This window comes from Anomaloglossus baeobatrachus, chromosome 10, assembly GCF_048569485.1.
Source record: "Anomaloglossus baeobatrachus isolate aAnoBae1 chromosome 10, aAnoBae1.hap1, whole genome shotgun sequence".
NCBI lineage: Eukaryota > Metazoa > Chordata > Amphibia > Anura > Aromobatidae > Anomaloglossus > Anomaloglossus baeobatrachus.
The window spans coordinates 139,646,948-139,665,323 of record NC_134362.1 but is presented as its reverse complement, the minus strand read 5'-3'; the positions used below and the strand labels follow the sequence as shown (position 1 = coordinate 139,665,323).

Here is an 18,376-nt window from a genome sequence, read left to right as displayed (position 1 = left end):
ATCTTTTTCTTTTTCAAAAGGGGGGTCAACTGATGCCAGTCAAGTGGGGTGTGTGTGGCCCAATTAGTGGAAACGAGGGAGACTGTGGTTGGAGTCCCCTCGCTGTGTTTGTAAAAGAACCAAGATGAACAAGTCATGGCTCTCAGAGGACTTTTCTTCCCCTGGGTCAGCCAGGGGAGGCGAAAGGCACGCGTATTTTTGAGAGTGCTTCATGCAAAGCATCTTTTTCTTTTTCAAAAGGGGGGTCAACTGATGCCAGTCAAGTGGGGTGTGTGTGGCCCAATTAGTGGAAACGAGGGAGACTGTGGTTGGAGTCCCCTCGCTGTGTTTTACATGATTTTCGAAGGGCATGACATGCCTAAGAGGTTGAGTTTCATCATCTGCAACTTGTTGGCAACAGAAAGGCTGGCTTTACACCCTTTTGAGACCGAGGATTTTCGAGACCTTATGCCCATTGCAGTGCCCTAAGAGCCGATGGCCAGTCGTCACTCCTTCTCCAAGAAAGGCGTGCCCGCGCTACCACAGCAGGTCGCACACAACCTCACCGATTCCTTAAGAAACTCTGTGTGTGACAGGGTGCATTTCACCACAGATACTTGGACCAGTAAGCATGGACAGGGGAGTTAAATGTTGCTGACTGGGCACTGGGTAACTATGGTGAGAGATGGAGAAGGGTTTGCTGTACAAGTCTTGCCGTCCCCACGACTTGTGTGTCAATCCTTCCTCTGTATGTACAAGTTCCTCCACTGCTTCTGCCTCCTCAACCTCGTGTGGGTCCTCCACCTCGGCCCAAACCCTGTGTGGTCAGGCCACCCTTCCTTGTAACTGCGCCCAAGGAATCCCACATACCTCCTTACTATGCTGGCAGCACAGCTCAACAGCATGATGCGGTCGACTCTTTACTTAGAAATGTCTGGGAAATGTGAGTCACACCGCTGAGGAGTTGTGGACGGTAAGCTCTGGAGAGTGAGACCGAGTTTCATCAATGGTTGTCTCCACTCAACCAGCAGCCAGGGAAGGTCGGGTGCGACAATGATGCAAACCAGTCTGCGACCCTTCTTCAGGGCAATGTGACACACGTGCCAAGCACGAGCCATACAAGGCTCACGTGTTGACCTTGGTTGTCCAGCAATTTTTAAAACACTATCCCAGCCTACATGGCCTTCTGCAGAGGGCACGGTGTAACGCCTGCCTGGATCGACACACTCACATGGGCTGTAAAGGATAGGCTAGAGGCAAGCCACTCACCAAGCTGGACACCCAGAACCCTGAAACCCTTTAACCCCTATACAGTGATTTGGAATTACACAGGGCCCAAGTTGATCAATACCTGTGGAAGGCTGCAGTTCCAGAGAATAGTAGTCATGCAGGGTCAAAAACATTAATTAAGGAAGAGGAACAGAATGGGATGGCCAGGACTTAATCAGAAAACAAGCAGAGGTGAAATGTGGATCGGCCAACGAGGTATATAAACAGCAAGCAGGAAAAGTAGTCAGGTAACAAGCACACAAAATCATAAAACTGAACTGGGGGTAACAGTAACAAGAGGTTCATAGCTTTGTCTGGCAGTGGTCTGCAGACAGGAGGGGCCTAAAAAAGGTTGTGGTGTCTTCCCATTGGTTGTAGCTGAATGATGGTACTTCATCTGTGAGATACCCACCACCTACATTCAGCCAGTGGTTCTGTATCTGTCAAGGTAACGCAACCCAGTGGGTGACCATAACCTGCGTCCACCTGCACCGCTGGCATCGACTCCTTTCCCATCATTAGCACTATGCACGAAAGGAACACGTTGTCACCTGGCGACCGGAGTACAAATTGAGTGGACTACGTTGGTGACTTAACAGCCGTGTGTGGCAATGATGCAAACCTGTCTGCGGCCCTTCGGCAGGGCAAAATGACACACGTGCCTTATATGGCTCACGTGTTGAATCTGATTCTCCAGCAATTTTTAAAATACCATCCCGGCCTACATGGCCTTGTGCAGCGGGCACGCTGCTATGTGCTCACTTTCATCCTTCGCACCCAGCAGCTCAACAACTTTCATCGCTCCGGAAGTCTTAGGGTCTGGCGGTTAAACGCCTGAAATGCGATGTTCCGACACGCAGGAATTGGAATCTGCACATGTTGCAGCGTCTGTGGCAGCACCGCAGAGCCCTGCTGAAATACGGTCTGACGTATACCCTGGGCTAACTTGATCCAGAGGTGGTGCAGATCACGCTGCTGGAGTGGTGTCAGATCAAGGACCTATGCACCCTTCTACACAGTTTACAAATGTCGACGAAGATGTTTAGCACTGGCGATGCCATTCTCAGCGTGACAATTCTGGTCATCTACAAGATGGAGCACACTGTAAGCATTATTCGGAGTCAGGTGTTGGTCCAAGAGGAAGGGGAGGAAGTACAGGAGGAGTCATATGCAGAAGGGATAATAAGATCTACAAGGTCCAGACGGTGAGCGGCACCTAGGCGGCAGTCATGGTGGGGGAGAGGGATTAACAAGGGCGCATAGTATCAGCAAAAATTGTTGAGGAAGGTGCAGGAGCCCATGAAGAAATGGAGGACGAACTGGCGATGGGCATGGAAGACTCAGCAGATGAGTGAGAGCTTGCTCACATTTCGGCTGTGCGAGGTTGGGGGGAGAGGACAGAGGAAGGAGGCACGATTCTCACCTCTCTGCCACCAACACACCAAGGACTTGGTCCTCCTGGATGCACAAGACACATGAGCGCCTTCTTGCTGCACTACCTACAACATGACCCTCGGATTGTACGAATTCGAAGTAATGCTAACTACTGGGTTGCCACACTGTTAGATCCCTGGTACAAGACAAAATTTGGCGAAATAATTCCTGCCATAGAAAGGGACGCACGTATACAGGAGTATCTGCAAAAGATGGTACGGATTCTTAGATCTGCTTTTCCAGTAAACACCAGTGCTGCACAGAGTGAATCTCAACGCTTTGTCATGGATAGGAGGAAATGGTCTTTTACTTGTCCACATCTGAGGGACTGAGGGCTGGCTGCTGTGCTGAGATGGCATTGAGTACGGTGTCCCTGCAGAGTTGCACTTTTGGTCATAAACCAAATGAGTTGAAAAAGGACAGATGCTGGTGGAAAGGGGAACAGTTGTGTTGGAAAGGGGAAAAAAGTTTGTGTCCGTGGGTTTGGTGGTTAAGCAAAAGTAACATTTGATGAAGAAACACCATCTGTTACGGTGGGACTGGCAGATTTGGATAAGGTGGTATATACTATGTTACCGCTATATAACGAAAATTAATAAGAAAAGAAAGAGAAAGGTATATATCCCCATCAGCAGTCAATGTCCACCGTGCTCCCAGATGGAAAAGGAGAGGTTGGCAACTGGAAGGTTAGGTGGAGGATACAGATCTGTGTGGCTATGAAACTAATAGTTGCCTGAACCGAGTTAGACGCCACTCGGATCTGGAGACTGGGAGCCCTGTTAGCGTCACAGGGTCCACACGCCCACCCAGCCCAGGAACTCACTGTTAACATCACAGGGGCCATTCAGTACGCTGACCGTGTGCATTGGGGCCACACCTGTGGACAGCAGGCGCATCAGCAGCAGCAGGCCTGTTAATGCCACTGGGCTGCACAAGCAGGACTTGTAGTACAGGAGCTGGTCTTAACCGTTCTGCGTTACCAACTGTGGTGGCGGCCTGCATCGACGCCCTATCCCTGCCTACCTCTAGCCTAAAGCCGCAATGGGTTCAACACATGGAGGTGTGCTCTTTCGGAGCATAATAGAAGACTGCGCACCTCCTTGTTGGCTCCAGCCCGTTTTATAACCTGGGTCCGCCCCAAACCAGGGTGGACCACAATGCACCTCCTGGAGACAAAAGCAGAGTGACACGTCATGAGTGGCATAACTAGCGTCCTATTTGGAACCGCAACTTCAATAATGACCTCATGGCTGCCACGACACAAACACCTCACCAGTCATCGTCTGGCCATCAATAATGAGGTGACGAGTCATAGGGGCGGGCCTCTGCAAGGCATTTGGGAGTGGCCTGGCCACATCGTCAGGACACCTGATGCCCTGTGGTCTATATGGGCCCCCCACATCAGGGGCAGGGCCAAAGAGTTAATTACCGGACCTAGTCTCTGATGCAGTAGGTGCCTGAGCATGCTCAGTAGCATGAAATACAGTCTCTGAAAAAAGACTATCAGCTTTAGCATGGTGTCTAGGCACAAAACAGGACTTAGACCCGGCTTGGAGTGCAAGTACCTGTGCAAAGAGGCTTTTCGCACTAAGTGTGGGAGCATGCGCTTTATCCCGAAATGAAGACTTAGCCTCAAGAATGGCACAGTCAGGCTGAGCATACTCACTAGGCGAAACACTGTAGTTAGGCTGCGGCTGGGGTAAATCGGCACACGCATGCGCACTAGCTGCCTCTCCACACTTAGACGTGGAGGAGAAATTGCTCTTCGAGTGTGGACTTGGAGATGCTGTCTATGAACAGAAGGAAAAGCTAAAGGAAGCCTCACTTTGTATCCCTCCGAATGATCAAATGCAGCAAGGAATTCCCTGAGTTTGCTATAAAATTAGCGTAGCAAAATGTGCATGACAGTGTCATGCAGAGGTGCTGCAAATAGATTTGCACCAGTGGGACACTAATGGAAGTCCAACAGTCACTTCTTGTATGCCACTAAATGGCAGAATTTTTTGCTATCATTATAGCTTATTAAAAAAAGAGCAGGAGGGTGTCCTGCACAGGTGCTAGAAATAGCTTGGCACCAGTGGGACAATAATGAAATACAACAGCCAGTTCTTGTATGCCACTAAATGGCAGCATTTTTTGCTATCATTATAGCTTATTAAAAACAGAGCAGGAGGGTGGCCTGCACAGGTGCCAGAAATAGCTTGGCACCAGTGGGACAAAAATGAAATACAACAGCCAGTTCTTGTATGCCACTAAATGGCAGCATTTTTTGCTATCATTATAGCTTATTAAAAACAGAGCAGGAGGGTGTCCTGCACAGGTGCTAGAAATAGCTTGGCACCAGTGGGACACTAATGGAAGTCCAACAGCCACGTTTAGGATGCCATTAAGTTTCCTCAGTGTTTGCTAGTATAATGGCTTAGTAACAATGAGTTTGAGTGTGCAATGCAGGCAGACGTGCTGCAAATATCTTTGCACTAGTGGGACAATACAGAAGTCCAACAGCCACGTTTAGGATGCCACTAAGTTCACTCAGTGTTTGCTAGTATAATGGCTTAGTAACAATGAGTTTGAGTGTGCAATGCAGGCAGACGTGCTGCAAATATCTTTGCACTAGTGGGACAATACAGAAGTCCAACAGCCACTTTTATGATGCCACTAAGTTCACTCAGTGTTTGCTAGTATAATGGCTTAGTAACAATGAGTTTGAGTGTGCAATGCAGGTAAACGTGCTGCAAATATCTTTGCACTAGTGGGACAATACAGAAGTCCAACAGCCACGTTTAGGGTGCCACTAAGTTCACTCAGTGTTTGCTAGTATAATGGCTTAGTAACAATGAGTTTGAGTGTGCAATGCAGGCAGACGTGCTGCAAATATCTTTGCACTAGTGGGACAATACAGAAGTCCAACAGCCACTTTTAGGATGCCACTAAGTTCACTCAGTGTTTGCTAGTATAATGGCTTAGTAACAATGAGTTTGAGTGTGCAAAGGGCAGGAGGGTACAGTGGCAGGGTTGTGGGTCTCTGGGTAGAGGAAAGGAAGCCTGCCTTTCTATCCCTCCTAATGGGGAAATGCAGCGAGGAAATCCCTGACCTTAGCTACACAGACGCTGTCATCTTGTGTAGCTGTTAAACTCTGTTTTCACGGACCTGTCACCTATGGCTCTGACCCTGCCGGTATTAGCCCTGAAAAGGACTGATAGAAACTTCTATCCCTATTCTGTACAGCGCTGAGTATAGAGCGTACACAGCAGTATCGGAGATAGGAGCTGCGCCAGCGGTGACTGACACCAAGGACGCAGAAGGCAGATAATGGCGTGCTGGAGGAAAATGTCCGTTTTTATAATGCAGGGACATGTGACATGGACATCCTATCACACATGCCATTGCTTCTCTGGCTAAAAGTCCACTTAGCTGTGTGTGTCTGGAATTGGCTGACATGCTGGCCCGCCCCACTACACGCGCGCGCTTAGGGAAGGAAGACAAGGAAAAAAAAAAAATGGCGATCGCCATTATCCATACAGCAGTGATCTGAATGCGCTGTTCCCGCACACTATACACTGAAATTTCATAATAGTGTGAGTCACAGAGTGACTTACACTATTACAGCGGAAAGCCAGCTAGTAATTAGCTGGTCTTTTTGCTGCTAGAACCGTTCTCGAACGTATCTAGAACTATCGAGCTTTAGCAAAAAGCTCGAGTTCTAGTTCTATCTAGAACAGCCCCCAAAATCACTCGAGCCGCGAACTGGAGAACCTCGAACCGCTAACCTCGCTCAACTCTACTCAGCATTTCTCAGACATAACCTGGAGTGGGTAAAAAGATGCAGAAGTGGTGCCCGTGTTTCTATTATACTTTTCCTCTGATTGTTCCACTCCAGTATTTTTTAACTTACAAATAGGGATGAGCCAGATCACTGTCCGTGCCGCCGTTTTGCCTTCACTAGACTAGAGAGAGTACGCTATTGGAGTGAGGGACAGTGCTATGTGCAGTTAGGAAAAAAAATACATTGTAGGGATAGGATGCTGTAGGAGTGAGGGAAAATGATAAGTGCATGTAATTCTAAATGAAATACAGCCCTACATCTGTGGCGCCCTGGACAAGCCAGGGGCCACAGGTAACAACACACACACACACCCCCACCTCCAGCAGTTCACAACAGACATCCCCAGTGAGACCTGATTCCTTCCCTTGGGTTCAAACAGACACACTAGGTGGGCGGAGTCAAGCAGATAGGCATGCCCACCGAAGAGTCTGGCTGGCCTGAGGCAGGAAACTAGAGCAGACAAGTCCAGGCAGAGGAAGAGAGAGGAGGTCTGCAGAGAGGCAGACGCAAACTGGGGCCTAGGTTGGAGCCTAGGGCCCTCGTGCAGCAGTCAGGCAGATGGTAGTGGCCATCTGCAAGAGCCGGGAAGACAGTCTGGTGGAACCGTAGGTAGCCGGGGCTGGGCGGTGGCCCACCGGTACCGGACCGGAGAGCCAGCTGGAAACCGGAGCGCAGGAGGAGTATACGGAAGGTGCAGGAAAGGACTTACATTACCAACCTGGGGTCAGGGGAAAACACCGCAGCCGTTTGTGGGACCCGTCCATCCAGCCGTTTGTTTTACCGGAGACTTTGTGTACATCATTGGCTGAGTGAGTACCACTGTGCCGTGTGGCACAGCGCTGCCCCCGCGACCCTCCACCTCGCCAGGCCCCGTAACCCGCCTGCCATCCATCCCTACCCCAGCACCGGGCCCCGGGACAACCAACCTCACCACGGAGGGGAGAACTAACATCCAGGCTGCTCCCTGTCATCGCTCCCGGGATCCCCGTCCAGAGGAGCGGTGGTGTCACCAATCTCACCACAACCGTGGGTGGCGTCACGGACAATCTCAAATCCCCACAATCAATCCCCACCCTTTTCACTCACGGGCGAGGAACGCCGCTCGAGTCCCCGGGATCCGGCCTATCGCTTGAGCCACCACTGAGTAGCAGCCGCAGCAGCAGTGGCCGGACCCGAGCAGTGGGAGAGCGCAGCGTCCCCTCCTCCGCCCGCGACACATCACACGTAGCTGTCAAAAACAGCAGCATACAGTCAGTGTAATCTATTAGCCCAGTCTACCAAAAACCAGTGTTTTCCAGTGTATCTTGTTTTGTGAATATCTCTGAAACCTCATACTGCGTTGTATACAGCTTTGCGTAGTGGTCAAAACAGCAGCGTACAAGCGGTGTAATCTATTAGTAGCCACAATACCACCAAATCTAAAAAGAGAAACAGAGTCTTAACCATTATTAAAAGCTGTCATATTCAGACATGACTGGCTGTTTTGAACAATAGTTTTTTCAAAATAAATGCTTTGGTTTCCTGGGATAGACACTGAGCAGCATGGGTGAGCTGCTTCAAGTCTAAATGGCTGGGACTGGCAGTAGCAAGTCTAGATGGCAGAGCTCCAGCTCGATCACAAATCCAACTATGAGCTTTTTAACTGCAAGAGCTATACTGTACGCAACTTGAGCTGAACATTAGGCTTTGTTGGGGGAACTTGGAAAACAGGCACTCTCTAGGGCTTTTTAAAAAAAAATGTGTTCTGTGAGGGTCCAATTCCAATCTCTGCTGTGATGGTGCAGTGTGAAAACAGAGTAGGCAGGGTGTAATGTAATGTGGGCTGAGCCTTAGGAGAAAACCATTTTAGCCCCTGTCCTAACACCACCGATAATTGGTGCACATTTCTCTGTCCGTGTTTCCTCCTACTTCTACTCCACTTCGTCCACCTCCTCTTCATTTGGTCAGTGTAACACCTACATGACCAACTTCAGCTCAGCACAGGCAGGGGAAAACAACAGCAGGCTTTACTGAGACTCAGCTTTTTAGGGTTGAAATTCCCCACCAAGCTGGAGCTGTGACAGACTCCGTATGGGCCTTTTTAAGATTATTGCTCCGTGGGACAACTTTGCCTATCCTGACTGTGTGGGTGAATTGAAGCTCTGTAAGGCCCTTTTTTAAAATTGTTGGTCTGTGAAGAATCTCTGAAATCCATCCTTGTGGGGTCACTGTTAACATTTTTAGTTTCTTCATTAACTTGCTATGTAACCATAATTGCTATGGGGACAGAAGCCCTTTAAGTCATTGTTCATTTTGCAGCCCCTTAGCCCTTACTACAACCATTAATACAGCCCCGAAATTGGGCTGTAAAATCTGTGCTGGTTTGGCATGCTCTTACCCCCATTTAGGTTCATTTTGCAGCCCCCTAGCCCTTACTATGACCATATTACAGCCCTGAACTTGGGCTCCCCCTTGACTTGTATGGGGTTTGTTGTCCGGCGTCAAGTTCGGGATCATGATCGGGTGCCGAACTCTATTTGTTTTTTGTGTGTGCTGGTTTAACGCACCCAAATATCCATGGGTTTGCTCATCCCTACTTACAAATACTTTTTACTTCGAGTTAGTATATCATATAAAATCCCAATTATTATTTATTATTATTATTATTAACCCCTTAACAACCTTTGACGTACTGGGTACGTCATGGTGACATGGTGCTAAACGACCCATGACGTACCCAGTACGTCATGGTGAAATCGGGGTCCCGGAGCCCCGGGGAGTGAAATTTGTTTAATTAAACGGTAGATTCGGGAAGGAGGGGAACTCTGCCTGACCTCAGGATGGGTGGTGCCTCCTCCCCGAACCTACAGAGGCTGTGATTGGCTGACGAACGCCGCTCAGCCAATTACAGTCACTGTAATGTTCCAGCCATTGAAAATGGCTGGAACATTGAAATCCAGCCCTGATCAGTGCTGCTGTAGCACTGGCCATTGGCTGGAGCTGGGTGATCGGTGCTTCACCCGCCCCCAGCTCTGATTGGAGAGACCGGTCTTGTGACCGATCTCTCCAATCACCGTGGATCTGGTGCCAGTGACCTGTGTCCGTCCCTGAAAGCCGAGGAGAGCGGTCTCTGCGGGTGCCCATCGGTAAGTTGCTGCCCCCGCCGCCCGCCCCTGTCCCCGATCGCCCTTCCAGCCTTGCCGCTGTCTCCTATTGCCCCGCCCGCCACCGCCAGCCCCGCCGCTGTCTCCAATCGCCCCGCCAGCCCTGCCGCTGTCTCCGATCGCCCCGCCCGCCACCGCCAGCACCGCCGCTGTGTCTCCGGTCGTCCCGCCCGCCAGCGCCAGCCCCGCCGCTGTCTCTGATCGCCCCGCCCGCCAGCCCCAGCCCCGCCGCTGTCTCCGATCCCCCCGCCCGCCACCGCCAGCCCCGCCGCGGCTCCGATCGCCACCGCCAGCCCCGCCGCTGTCTCCGATCGCCCCGCCCGCCAGCGCCAGCCCCGCCGCTGTCTCCGATCGCCCCTTCCGCCAGTGCCAGCCCCGCCACTGTCTCCGATCGCCCCGCCCGCCAGCCCCAGCCCCGCCCCTGTCGCCGATCACCCCGCTTGCCATTGCCAGCCCCGCCGCTGTCTCTGATCGCCACCGCCAGCCCCGCCGCTATCTCCGATCGCCCCGCCCGCCACCGCCAGCCACGCCGCTGTCTCCGATCGCCCCGCCCGCCAGCCCCAGCCCCGCCGCTGTCACCGATCGCCCCGCCCGCCACTGCTAGCCCCGCCGCTGTCTCCGATCACCACCGCTAGCCCCGCCGCTGTCTCCGATCGCCCTGCCGCTGCTCCTGATCCACCGCTGTCCCCGATCGCCCGGCCCGCCACTGTCCCCGCCGCCACGTTCGCCACTGTCCCCGCCGCCACGTTCGCCACTGTCCCCGCCGCCACGCTTGCCACTGTCCCCGCCGCCGTCGAACCCACCTTTTTCAGCCGCTGCTGCCCCCGAATTGGCCCCCACTGTTCCCGATCGGCCGCCGCCGCCGCCTCCTTCATCGGCTGCCACTTCTCCATCGCCACTACACCTCCTCCCCCTCCATGTGCTGCAAGCCACCCTCCCCCTCCATGTGCTGCAAGCCACCCTCCCCCCACATGTGCTGCAAGCCACCCTCCCCTCACATGTGCTGCAAGCCACCCTCCCCCCACATGTGCTGCAAGCCACCCTCCCCCCTCCATGTTCTGGGGGCCCCCCTCCCCCGGGGCCCCCCTCCTCCATGTGCCATCTCTCTCTCCCATCAGACTCTGCCCCCCTCCCCGATCTGCTGCCTGCTCTCTCCCATCCTCTTCATCTACTGCCCCCCTCACACTCCTCAATCTGTTGCCCCCTTCATCTGCTGCCTCTTCTGTCTGCTGTGATCCTGCTGCCTAGATCCATCCTGTAAGGTAGGTATCCCCATCTCACCTCCCTCCCCCCCATCGTCCGCCGCTTCTCCATCCGCTGCGCCCTTTCCCATCTTCCATCCGCTGCGTCCTTTCCCATCCTCTGCCACTCCATCCGCTGCGCCCTTTACCATCTTCCATCCGCTGCGCCCTTTCTCATCTGCTGCCCCGCCCTCTCGCATCGCATTATCCAGCGCAGTTGCTCACTTCCAGACTGGAGTGGATGATGTGATGCGAGACTCGTGCATTGCTCTCACGTTTGGCACTGGTCTTAGTGGCAGGCGCTCATATTTTTTTTTTTTACTGATGTCTGTATTTTTTATTTCGACAAACTAATTTTTTTGTATGGGGGGGTCTAGTTTCCAAAATGGGATCACATGTGGGGGAGCTCCATTGTTTAGGCACCTCACGGGGTCTCCAAATGCAACATGGCATCTGCTAATAATTCCAATCAATTTTACTGTGAAATGGCGCTCCTTCTCTTCTGAGCCCCGCCGTACGCCCAAACAATTGATTTCAACCACATATGAGGTACCTGTGTACTCAGGAGAAATTGCACAATACATTTTATGGTGCATTTTTTCCTGATACCCTTGTGAAAAAAAGCTACCTGTTTGAAAAAACAATTTTGTGGTAAAAAAAAGAATAAAATATTTTCACGGCTGAACATTACAAACGTTTGTGAAGCCTCCAGGGGTTCAAAGTGCTCACTAAACAGCTAGATAAATTCCATGAGGGGTCTAGTTTCCAAAATGGGGTCATTTGTGGGTGAGCTCCATTGTTTAGGCACCTCAGGGGGTCTCCAAACGCAACATGGCGTCCGCTAATAATTCCAACCAATTTTGCTGTGAAATGGCGCTCCTTGCCTTCCGAGTCCTGCTGTGTGCCCAAACATTTGATTTCCACCACATATAAGATATCTGCGTACTCAGGAGAAGATGCACAATACATTTTATGGTGCATTTTTTCCTGATACCCTTGTGATAAAAAAGCTACCTGGTTGAAGCAACAGTTTTGTGGTAAAAAAACCCCTTTTTTCTTTTCACGGCTCAACGTTATAAACTTCTGTGAAGCCCCCAGGGCTTCAAAGTGCACATCAAACATCTAGAAAAAATATTTGAGGGCTCTAGTTTCCAAAATGGTGTCACGTGTCACTTATGGGGGAGCTCCATTGTTTAGGCACCTCAGGGAGTCTTCAAACCCGACATGGTGTCCGCTAATGAGTGCAGCTAATTTTGCACTCAAAAATTCAAATGGCGCTCCTTGCCTTCCGAGTCCTGCCGTGTGCCCAAACATTTGATTTCCACCACATATGGGGTATCTGCGTACTCAGGAGAAAATGCACAATACATTTTATGGTGTATTTTTTCCTGATACCCTTGTGATAAAAAAGCTTCCTGGTTGAAGCAATAGTTTTGTGGTAAAAAACATTTTTTTTCTTTTCACGTCTCAACGTTATAAACTTCTGTGAAGCCCCCAGGGGTTCAAAGTGCACATCAAACATCTAGAAAAAATATTTGAGGGCTCTAGTTTTCAAAATGGGGTCACTTATGGGGGAGCTCCATTGTTTAGGCACCTCAGGGAGTCTTCAAACCCGACATGGCGTCCGCTAATGAGTGCAGCTAATTTTGCACTCAAAAATTCAAATGGCGCTCCTTGCCTTCCGAGTCCTGCCGTGTGCCCAAACATTTGATGTCCACCACATATGAGGTATCTGCGTACTCAGGAGAAAATGCACGATCCATTTTATGATGCATTTTTCCTGATACCCTTGTGAAAATACTAATTTTTATGGCTAAAGTAACATTTTTGTGTTAAAAAAGTAAAATTTTCATTTTTTCTTCTACATTGCTTTGGTTGCTGTGAAGCTCCTAAAGGGTTAATAAACTTCTTGGATGTGGTTTTGAGCAGAGTGAGGGGTGCAGATTTTAGAATGGGGTCACTTTTGGGTATTTTCTTTCGCCTAGGTTTCTCAAATCACTCTAAATGTGATGTGGTACCTAAAAGATCTTTTTTTGGAAATTTTGTTGGAAAAATGAGAAATTGCTGATGAACTTTGAACCCTTCTAACTTCCTAACGGAATTTTTTTTTTTTTCAAAAATTACGCTGGTGTAAAGCAGACAAATGGGAAATGTTATTTAGTAACTAATTTGTGTGACATATCTCTCAGATTTATGGGCATAAAATTTCAAGTTTTGAAAATTGCCAAATTTTCAAAATTTTCGCCAAATTTCTGACATTTTCACAAATAAACGCAAAACATATCGGCCTAAATTTACCACTGACATGAAGTACAATATGTCACAAAAAAACAATGTCAGAATCGCCAGGATCTGTTGAAGTGTTCCAGAGTTATAACCTGTCAAAGTGACACTGGTCAAAATTGCAAAAAATGGTCGGGTCTTTAAGGTGAAAACAGGCTGGGGGCTGAAGGGGTTAATAATATTTATTTATACAGCACCATTGATTCCATGGTGCTGTACATGAGAAGGGGGTTACATAGAGAATACATATCCAAGTTACAATAGACAGACTGGTACAGAGGGAAGAGGACCCTGCCCTTGCGAGCTTACATTCTGTAGGATTTCGGGGAGGAGACAATAGGTGGGGTGTTTATTGGGCGGCAGCTCCGCACGGTGGTGAGGCAGTAGCTGTGGTGGTGGTAAAGCAGTGAGGTTATTGAAAATTATAGGCATTCCTGAACAGATGAGTTTTCAAGTTTTGTTTGAAGCTTGCAAGTGTAGCAAATAATCTGATGTGTTGAGGCAGAGAATTCCAGAGGACGGGGGATGCTCGGGGGAAGTCTTGGTGGCAGCTGCATGAGGAGCGAATGAGAGAGGAGGAGAGAAGTTTATGGGTGTAGTGTGAAAAAAAAAAAAGTTCCCGGGTATGAATACATTTTTAAAAGCAGTATATTTTATGTATAACTAGCTGTAGTACCCGGTGTTGTCCAGGATAGTAACTGTTTTTCTTTCTCTCTCTGTCTGTCTCCCTTTGTCTGTCTCTTTCCCTATCTGTCTCTCTATCTATTTGTCTGTCTCTGGCTGTCGCTTTCCCTGTCTGTCTCTTTCCCGGTCTTTCTATTTCCCTGTCTGTCTGTCTATTTCCCTGTCTATCTCTTTCCCTGTATGTCCCTGTCTGTCTCTTTCTTTGTGTCTGTCTCATTCCCTATGTCTGTCTCCTTCCCTGTCTGTCTCTTTCCCAGTCTGTCTGTCTCTTTCCCTGGAGGCAGGTTTTTTGGAGAGTAACTGTAAAGCGCACATATTCTATGACGTTCCCGAAGTCAAATGGGGTGTCTGTGCAAAAAAAGTTTGTGATTGTACATGCAACGGTTTGGAATCCTTTAGCGGACATATACACATACACACACATATAGTACATACACTCAGCTTTATATATTAGATGTATATTAAGGGAGGGGGACTGTTAGAGTTTTGCATTGCCTTTCACTGATAGTTCTTAGTATTTTCAGCTTTTGATTATTTCTAGCTTAAAGCACCACTCCAGAATATTTTTTTTTCAACTCTGGAGTGATGCATTAAATATAAGTCCCCCACACCCTGCCTGATCGTCACCCTATTGTCATCCATTTCCAGTGTCGCTCTGTTCGGTCACTGGCGATTTGTGACCTGCCTGCTGTTCCAGTGTTACATGGAGCACGGCAAACAAACTGTGGACAAGAAAGCGCAAGAGAGTCTTAACTGATAAACAGTAAAGAGGAAGTTTAATGGAAAAACTCACCTATAGGGGTTGTGCCAGTCATAACTCCTATATTGGCATAATCGCAGGGTGAATCAGCTGCAGCCCCGAAAGTATGAATATGAGTGGCTGTAGAGGAGACCGGGTTTTATGCCGCAATTTTCACCAAATCCAGGAGGCAGATAGGGTTAATCCATGTCTTTTATTAAACAAGAAAAGGTCTACGCGTTTCGGGACTCAGCCCTCTTCCTCAGGATGTGTTAATGACACAATGTTAATTTTATCCTGTCATTAACACATGTCCTGAGGAAGAGGGCTGAGTCCCTTGAAACGCGTAGACCTGTTCTTGTTTAGTAAAAGACATGGATTAACCCTATATGGCTCCTGGATTTGGTGACTAGCGCGGCATAAAACCCGGTCTCCTCTACAACCACTCACATGGAGCGCGGCGGCTGCGGAGGTCGTAATACAAGTCTATGAAAGCCTTGTTCTGGCCTAGTTCTGACTCTCATAGTGTTGCATTGAACGATTGTAATGTAACTTCCGACTTTCAGGAAGTTTCGGGCACAATATAGTGCCATGGGATCTGGAGAGGTGCAAAAAAAGGATGAAAAACCTGGTGGATAAGTATGTGACAGAGGGGCTGAAAGTTAGGTTTAAAGCACCACTCCAGAGCTTAAAAAACAAACAAACAAAGGAAAAGCTAGAGTTTTTCTTTACATTCTTATTGAGTTGAGTCACACTCTTGGACAGATGGCATAATCTGGTACAGACCCCCTTGCTGTCCATTCATTGCACTAATTAAGTATGTTTAAAGTTTTCTGCATATAAATCTTCAATAAACCGCCGTGTTGTTTTTTTATTCTAGTTTTCTGAGGAATATGGATCAGTGTATACTATTTATTTAGGGTTCACACCAGCTGTGGTGGTCCAAGGACTCAAAGATCTCAAAGAAATTTTAGTAAATAAAGAACATGACTATGCAGACAGGCCTCATAACAGGCTGATTGCAGACATCTCTGGAACCAAAGGTAATCTTAGAGGTTTACTGACCCTGGAGGATGCTAAATTACTCTTCTAAAATGTCACTAATGACTTGGATAGAGAGGTGGACTTGTACTGGTCATGTACTGGTCATGTACTGGTCATGTACTGATCATATACAGGCAGCAGTTGACATATTTTCCCCTTTATAGATTTTTACTATGGATAATTAGTAATGAATGACTGAACTTCCTAAAGAATAGTTTCCATAGCTATTATTATTATTATTATTATTATTATTATTATTATTATTAGAAAAAGTATGAAAGCAGGATTGCCACAGCCCCTCCAGGAGGTATAGACTGTAAGCATACATGCGATTTGCACTAATGTTTTCTTAGAGAAGATCACTCCTCTACAAGACTATTTTATGCTGAATATTTAGGTGATATTCTTAAGGAGGAATTCTTGTATTATGTTATAAATCTGAATTTTTTTCTCCAGGTCTGGTAGTAGCTCCTTATGGGCAGGCATGGAAGGAGCACAGGCGGTTCACTCTTTCTACCCTTCGGAACTTTGGTTTGGGTAAAAAGTCCATCGAAGAGAGGATTTGTGAAGAGAGTATACATTTAATTACAGAGTTTAAGATGAGTAAAGGTAAATATCTTGATGCATAAATGAGATACCAAGAGAGTAGATAATGAAAGGGTTAATGCCGCTCTGCCATGCCAGGAATATAAATCCAGTAAATACTTTAAAAGTGATTTATTGTGTTACACGTTTCGGAGAGTCCATCTCCTTCTTCAGACACAATGTGATAGTGTCTGAAGAAGGAGATGGAGTCTCCAAAATGTGTAACACAATAAATTACTTTTAAAGTATTTACTGGATTTATATTCCTGGTATGGCAAATGCGGCATTAACCCTATCATTATCTACTCTCTTGGATCGGCACATGGGGCTGCAGCAACTGTGGTTTTATCTATGCCCATATAGGTGGTTGTAACTCTCACGACCCCTCTAGGTGAGCAGTACCTGTGTCCTACCTTCATTGTCTCTCCTGGGTAAGAACCTAGTTTGCGCTCCTTCCAGTTTTGTCTTTTGTTCTAAATGAGATACCAAGCAGGAAAAACTTCAACATGTCATCAATCCATTTAAAATTTACAATTAAATAAAAAAAAAAATAATTCCTCAATTAAATTGTCCGATATATAGTATAAGAATAAATATACAGTATGTAACCACCAAAATGGATAACAAAGCCCAGAATAATTTCAAATTTATAAAAAATATGTATTTTTAATTCAATTTAGTTACAGTAAAATACTAGACATAAGATATAATGGGAAAGAAAAGAGGTCTAAAGACCTTACATAACACAAAGATAGTAAAATGGATGAGTCTCACATATAAATGATCCTACTGCATAGTAAAATACAAGAAGCAAATGGCAGCATACATACGCAGTTACAATATTGTCATATATCTTAAAGGGAACCTGTCACCAGATTTAGCGACTATAAGCTGCGACCACCACCACTGAGCTCTTATGTACAGCATTTAAAAATACTGTATATAAGATCCCCGGCTGCTCTGTATAATGTAAAAAAACACTTTTATAATACTCACCTAGGGGGGGGGGGCGGCCTGATCGGTGTCGCTCTTTCCGATCCGGCACCTCCTCTCTGAGGCCTGGGTGCATGACGTTTCCTATGTCATGCGCACTAGCCGGCATTGAGGTCCTGCACAGGCGCACTTTGATCTGCTCTGCTGAGGGCAGATCAAAGTATTGTAGTGCGCATGCGTCAGTGGTCTTTAACCTTTCCTTGCACCTGTGCATTACAGTGCTTTGATCTGCCCTCAGAAGGGCAGATCAAAGAGTGCCTGCACAGGACCGCAGTGAACCTGTGTGGATGATGTAGAGACTATTCAGAAAAAGTCTGACTGGAACCCCTATGTGTGTGACTTAAGTGCTAGCCTAAAAATACATGACTATAATACAGAAAATAAGCTGCATACTAACCACTATAAAATATATTTTATAGTGGTTAGTGTGCAGATTATTTTCTGTATTATAGTCATGTGTTTTTAGGCTAGCCCCTAATTCACACACACAGGTTTTCCAGTCAGTCTTTTTCTGAATAGCATGGTGTTTCTTCTGACTGAGAACCCAGAACTCTGGCCTATTACCAGAATCTATTCACGATCCTATATAGCCAGGAGCCTGTCTGCCCATACCTGCAGATTTTTAATAGCACATGGAGACACTAAGGTTAGGTTCCCGAAAAATTAGACATTACCTTGTCGTTGGTTTTGGGCTCATTTGAATTGATCAATACATTTGCTAAACATCTCTACTACTTTCAAGTATTCATAGCAGTTTTGCAATACCATTTTCATATATTCATTATTTCCAGATAGCTAAATGTATTTTTCATTGTTCATAGTATCCCAATAGCAGTAATGCTTTGCCATTTTTCATGTTTAAAGGGAACCTGTCATCAGAAAATTAGCTATAAAGCTAAAAGTTCCCCCCTCTGCAGCTCCTGGGCTGCATTCTAGGAAGCTTCCTATAGTTTTTTTGGCACCTTTTATAACAAAATAAACACTTTGTAAACTGGTACCTTTTCGTATGCAAATTTCTAAAATCGTCCATGGGGGCGGGCTGCCTGGGGTCCGTTGCAGTCCTCCTGCAGATTTACGCCGCCCCCGAACGCTGAATTTCAAAAGCTCAGGATGCCGCCCCTGGGTGCCCGTGGTCCCGCGCATGCGCTGTTCCAC

The 18,376-nt window shown here is 47.6% G+C and overlaps 1 protein-coding gene across 1 annotated transcript in view; it reads left to right on the top strand.

Annotated features, from left to right (window-relative positions):
- Window positions 1–18,376, top strand: part of LOC142255196 (cytochrome P450 2D3-like) — a 68,845-nt gene that overhangs the window by 4,935 nt on the left and 45,534 nt on the right. The window contains exons 2-3 of the mRNA XM_075326695.1: window positions 15,480–15,642; window positions 16,100–16,252. Of these exons, the coding sequence (XP_075182810.1) occupies window positions 15,480–15,642; window positions 16,100–16,252 (316 nt within the window). The remainder of the gene's footprint in view (window positions 1–15,479; window positions 15,643–16,099; window positions 16,253–18,376) is intronic.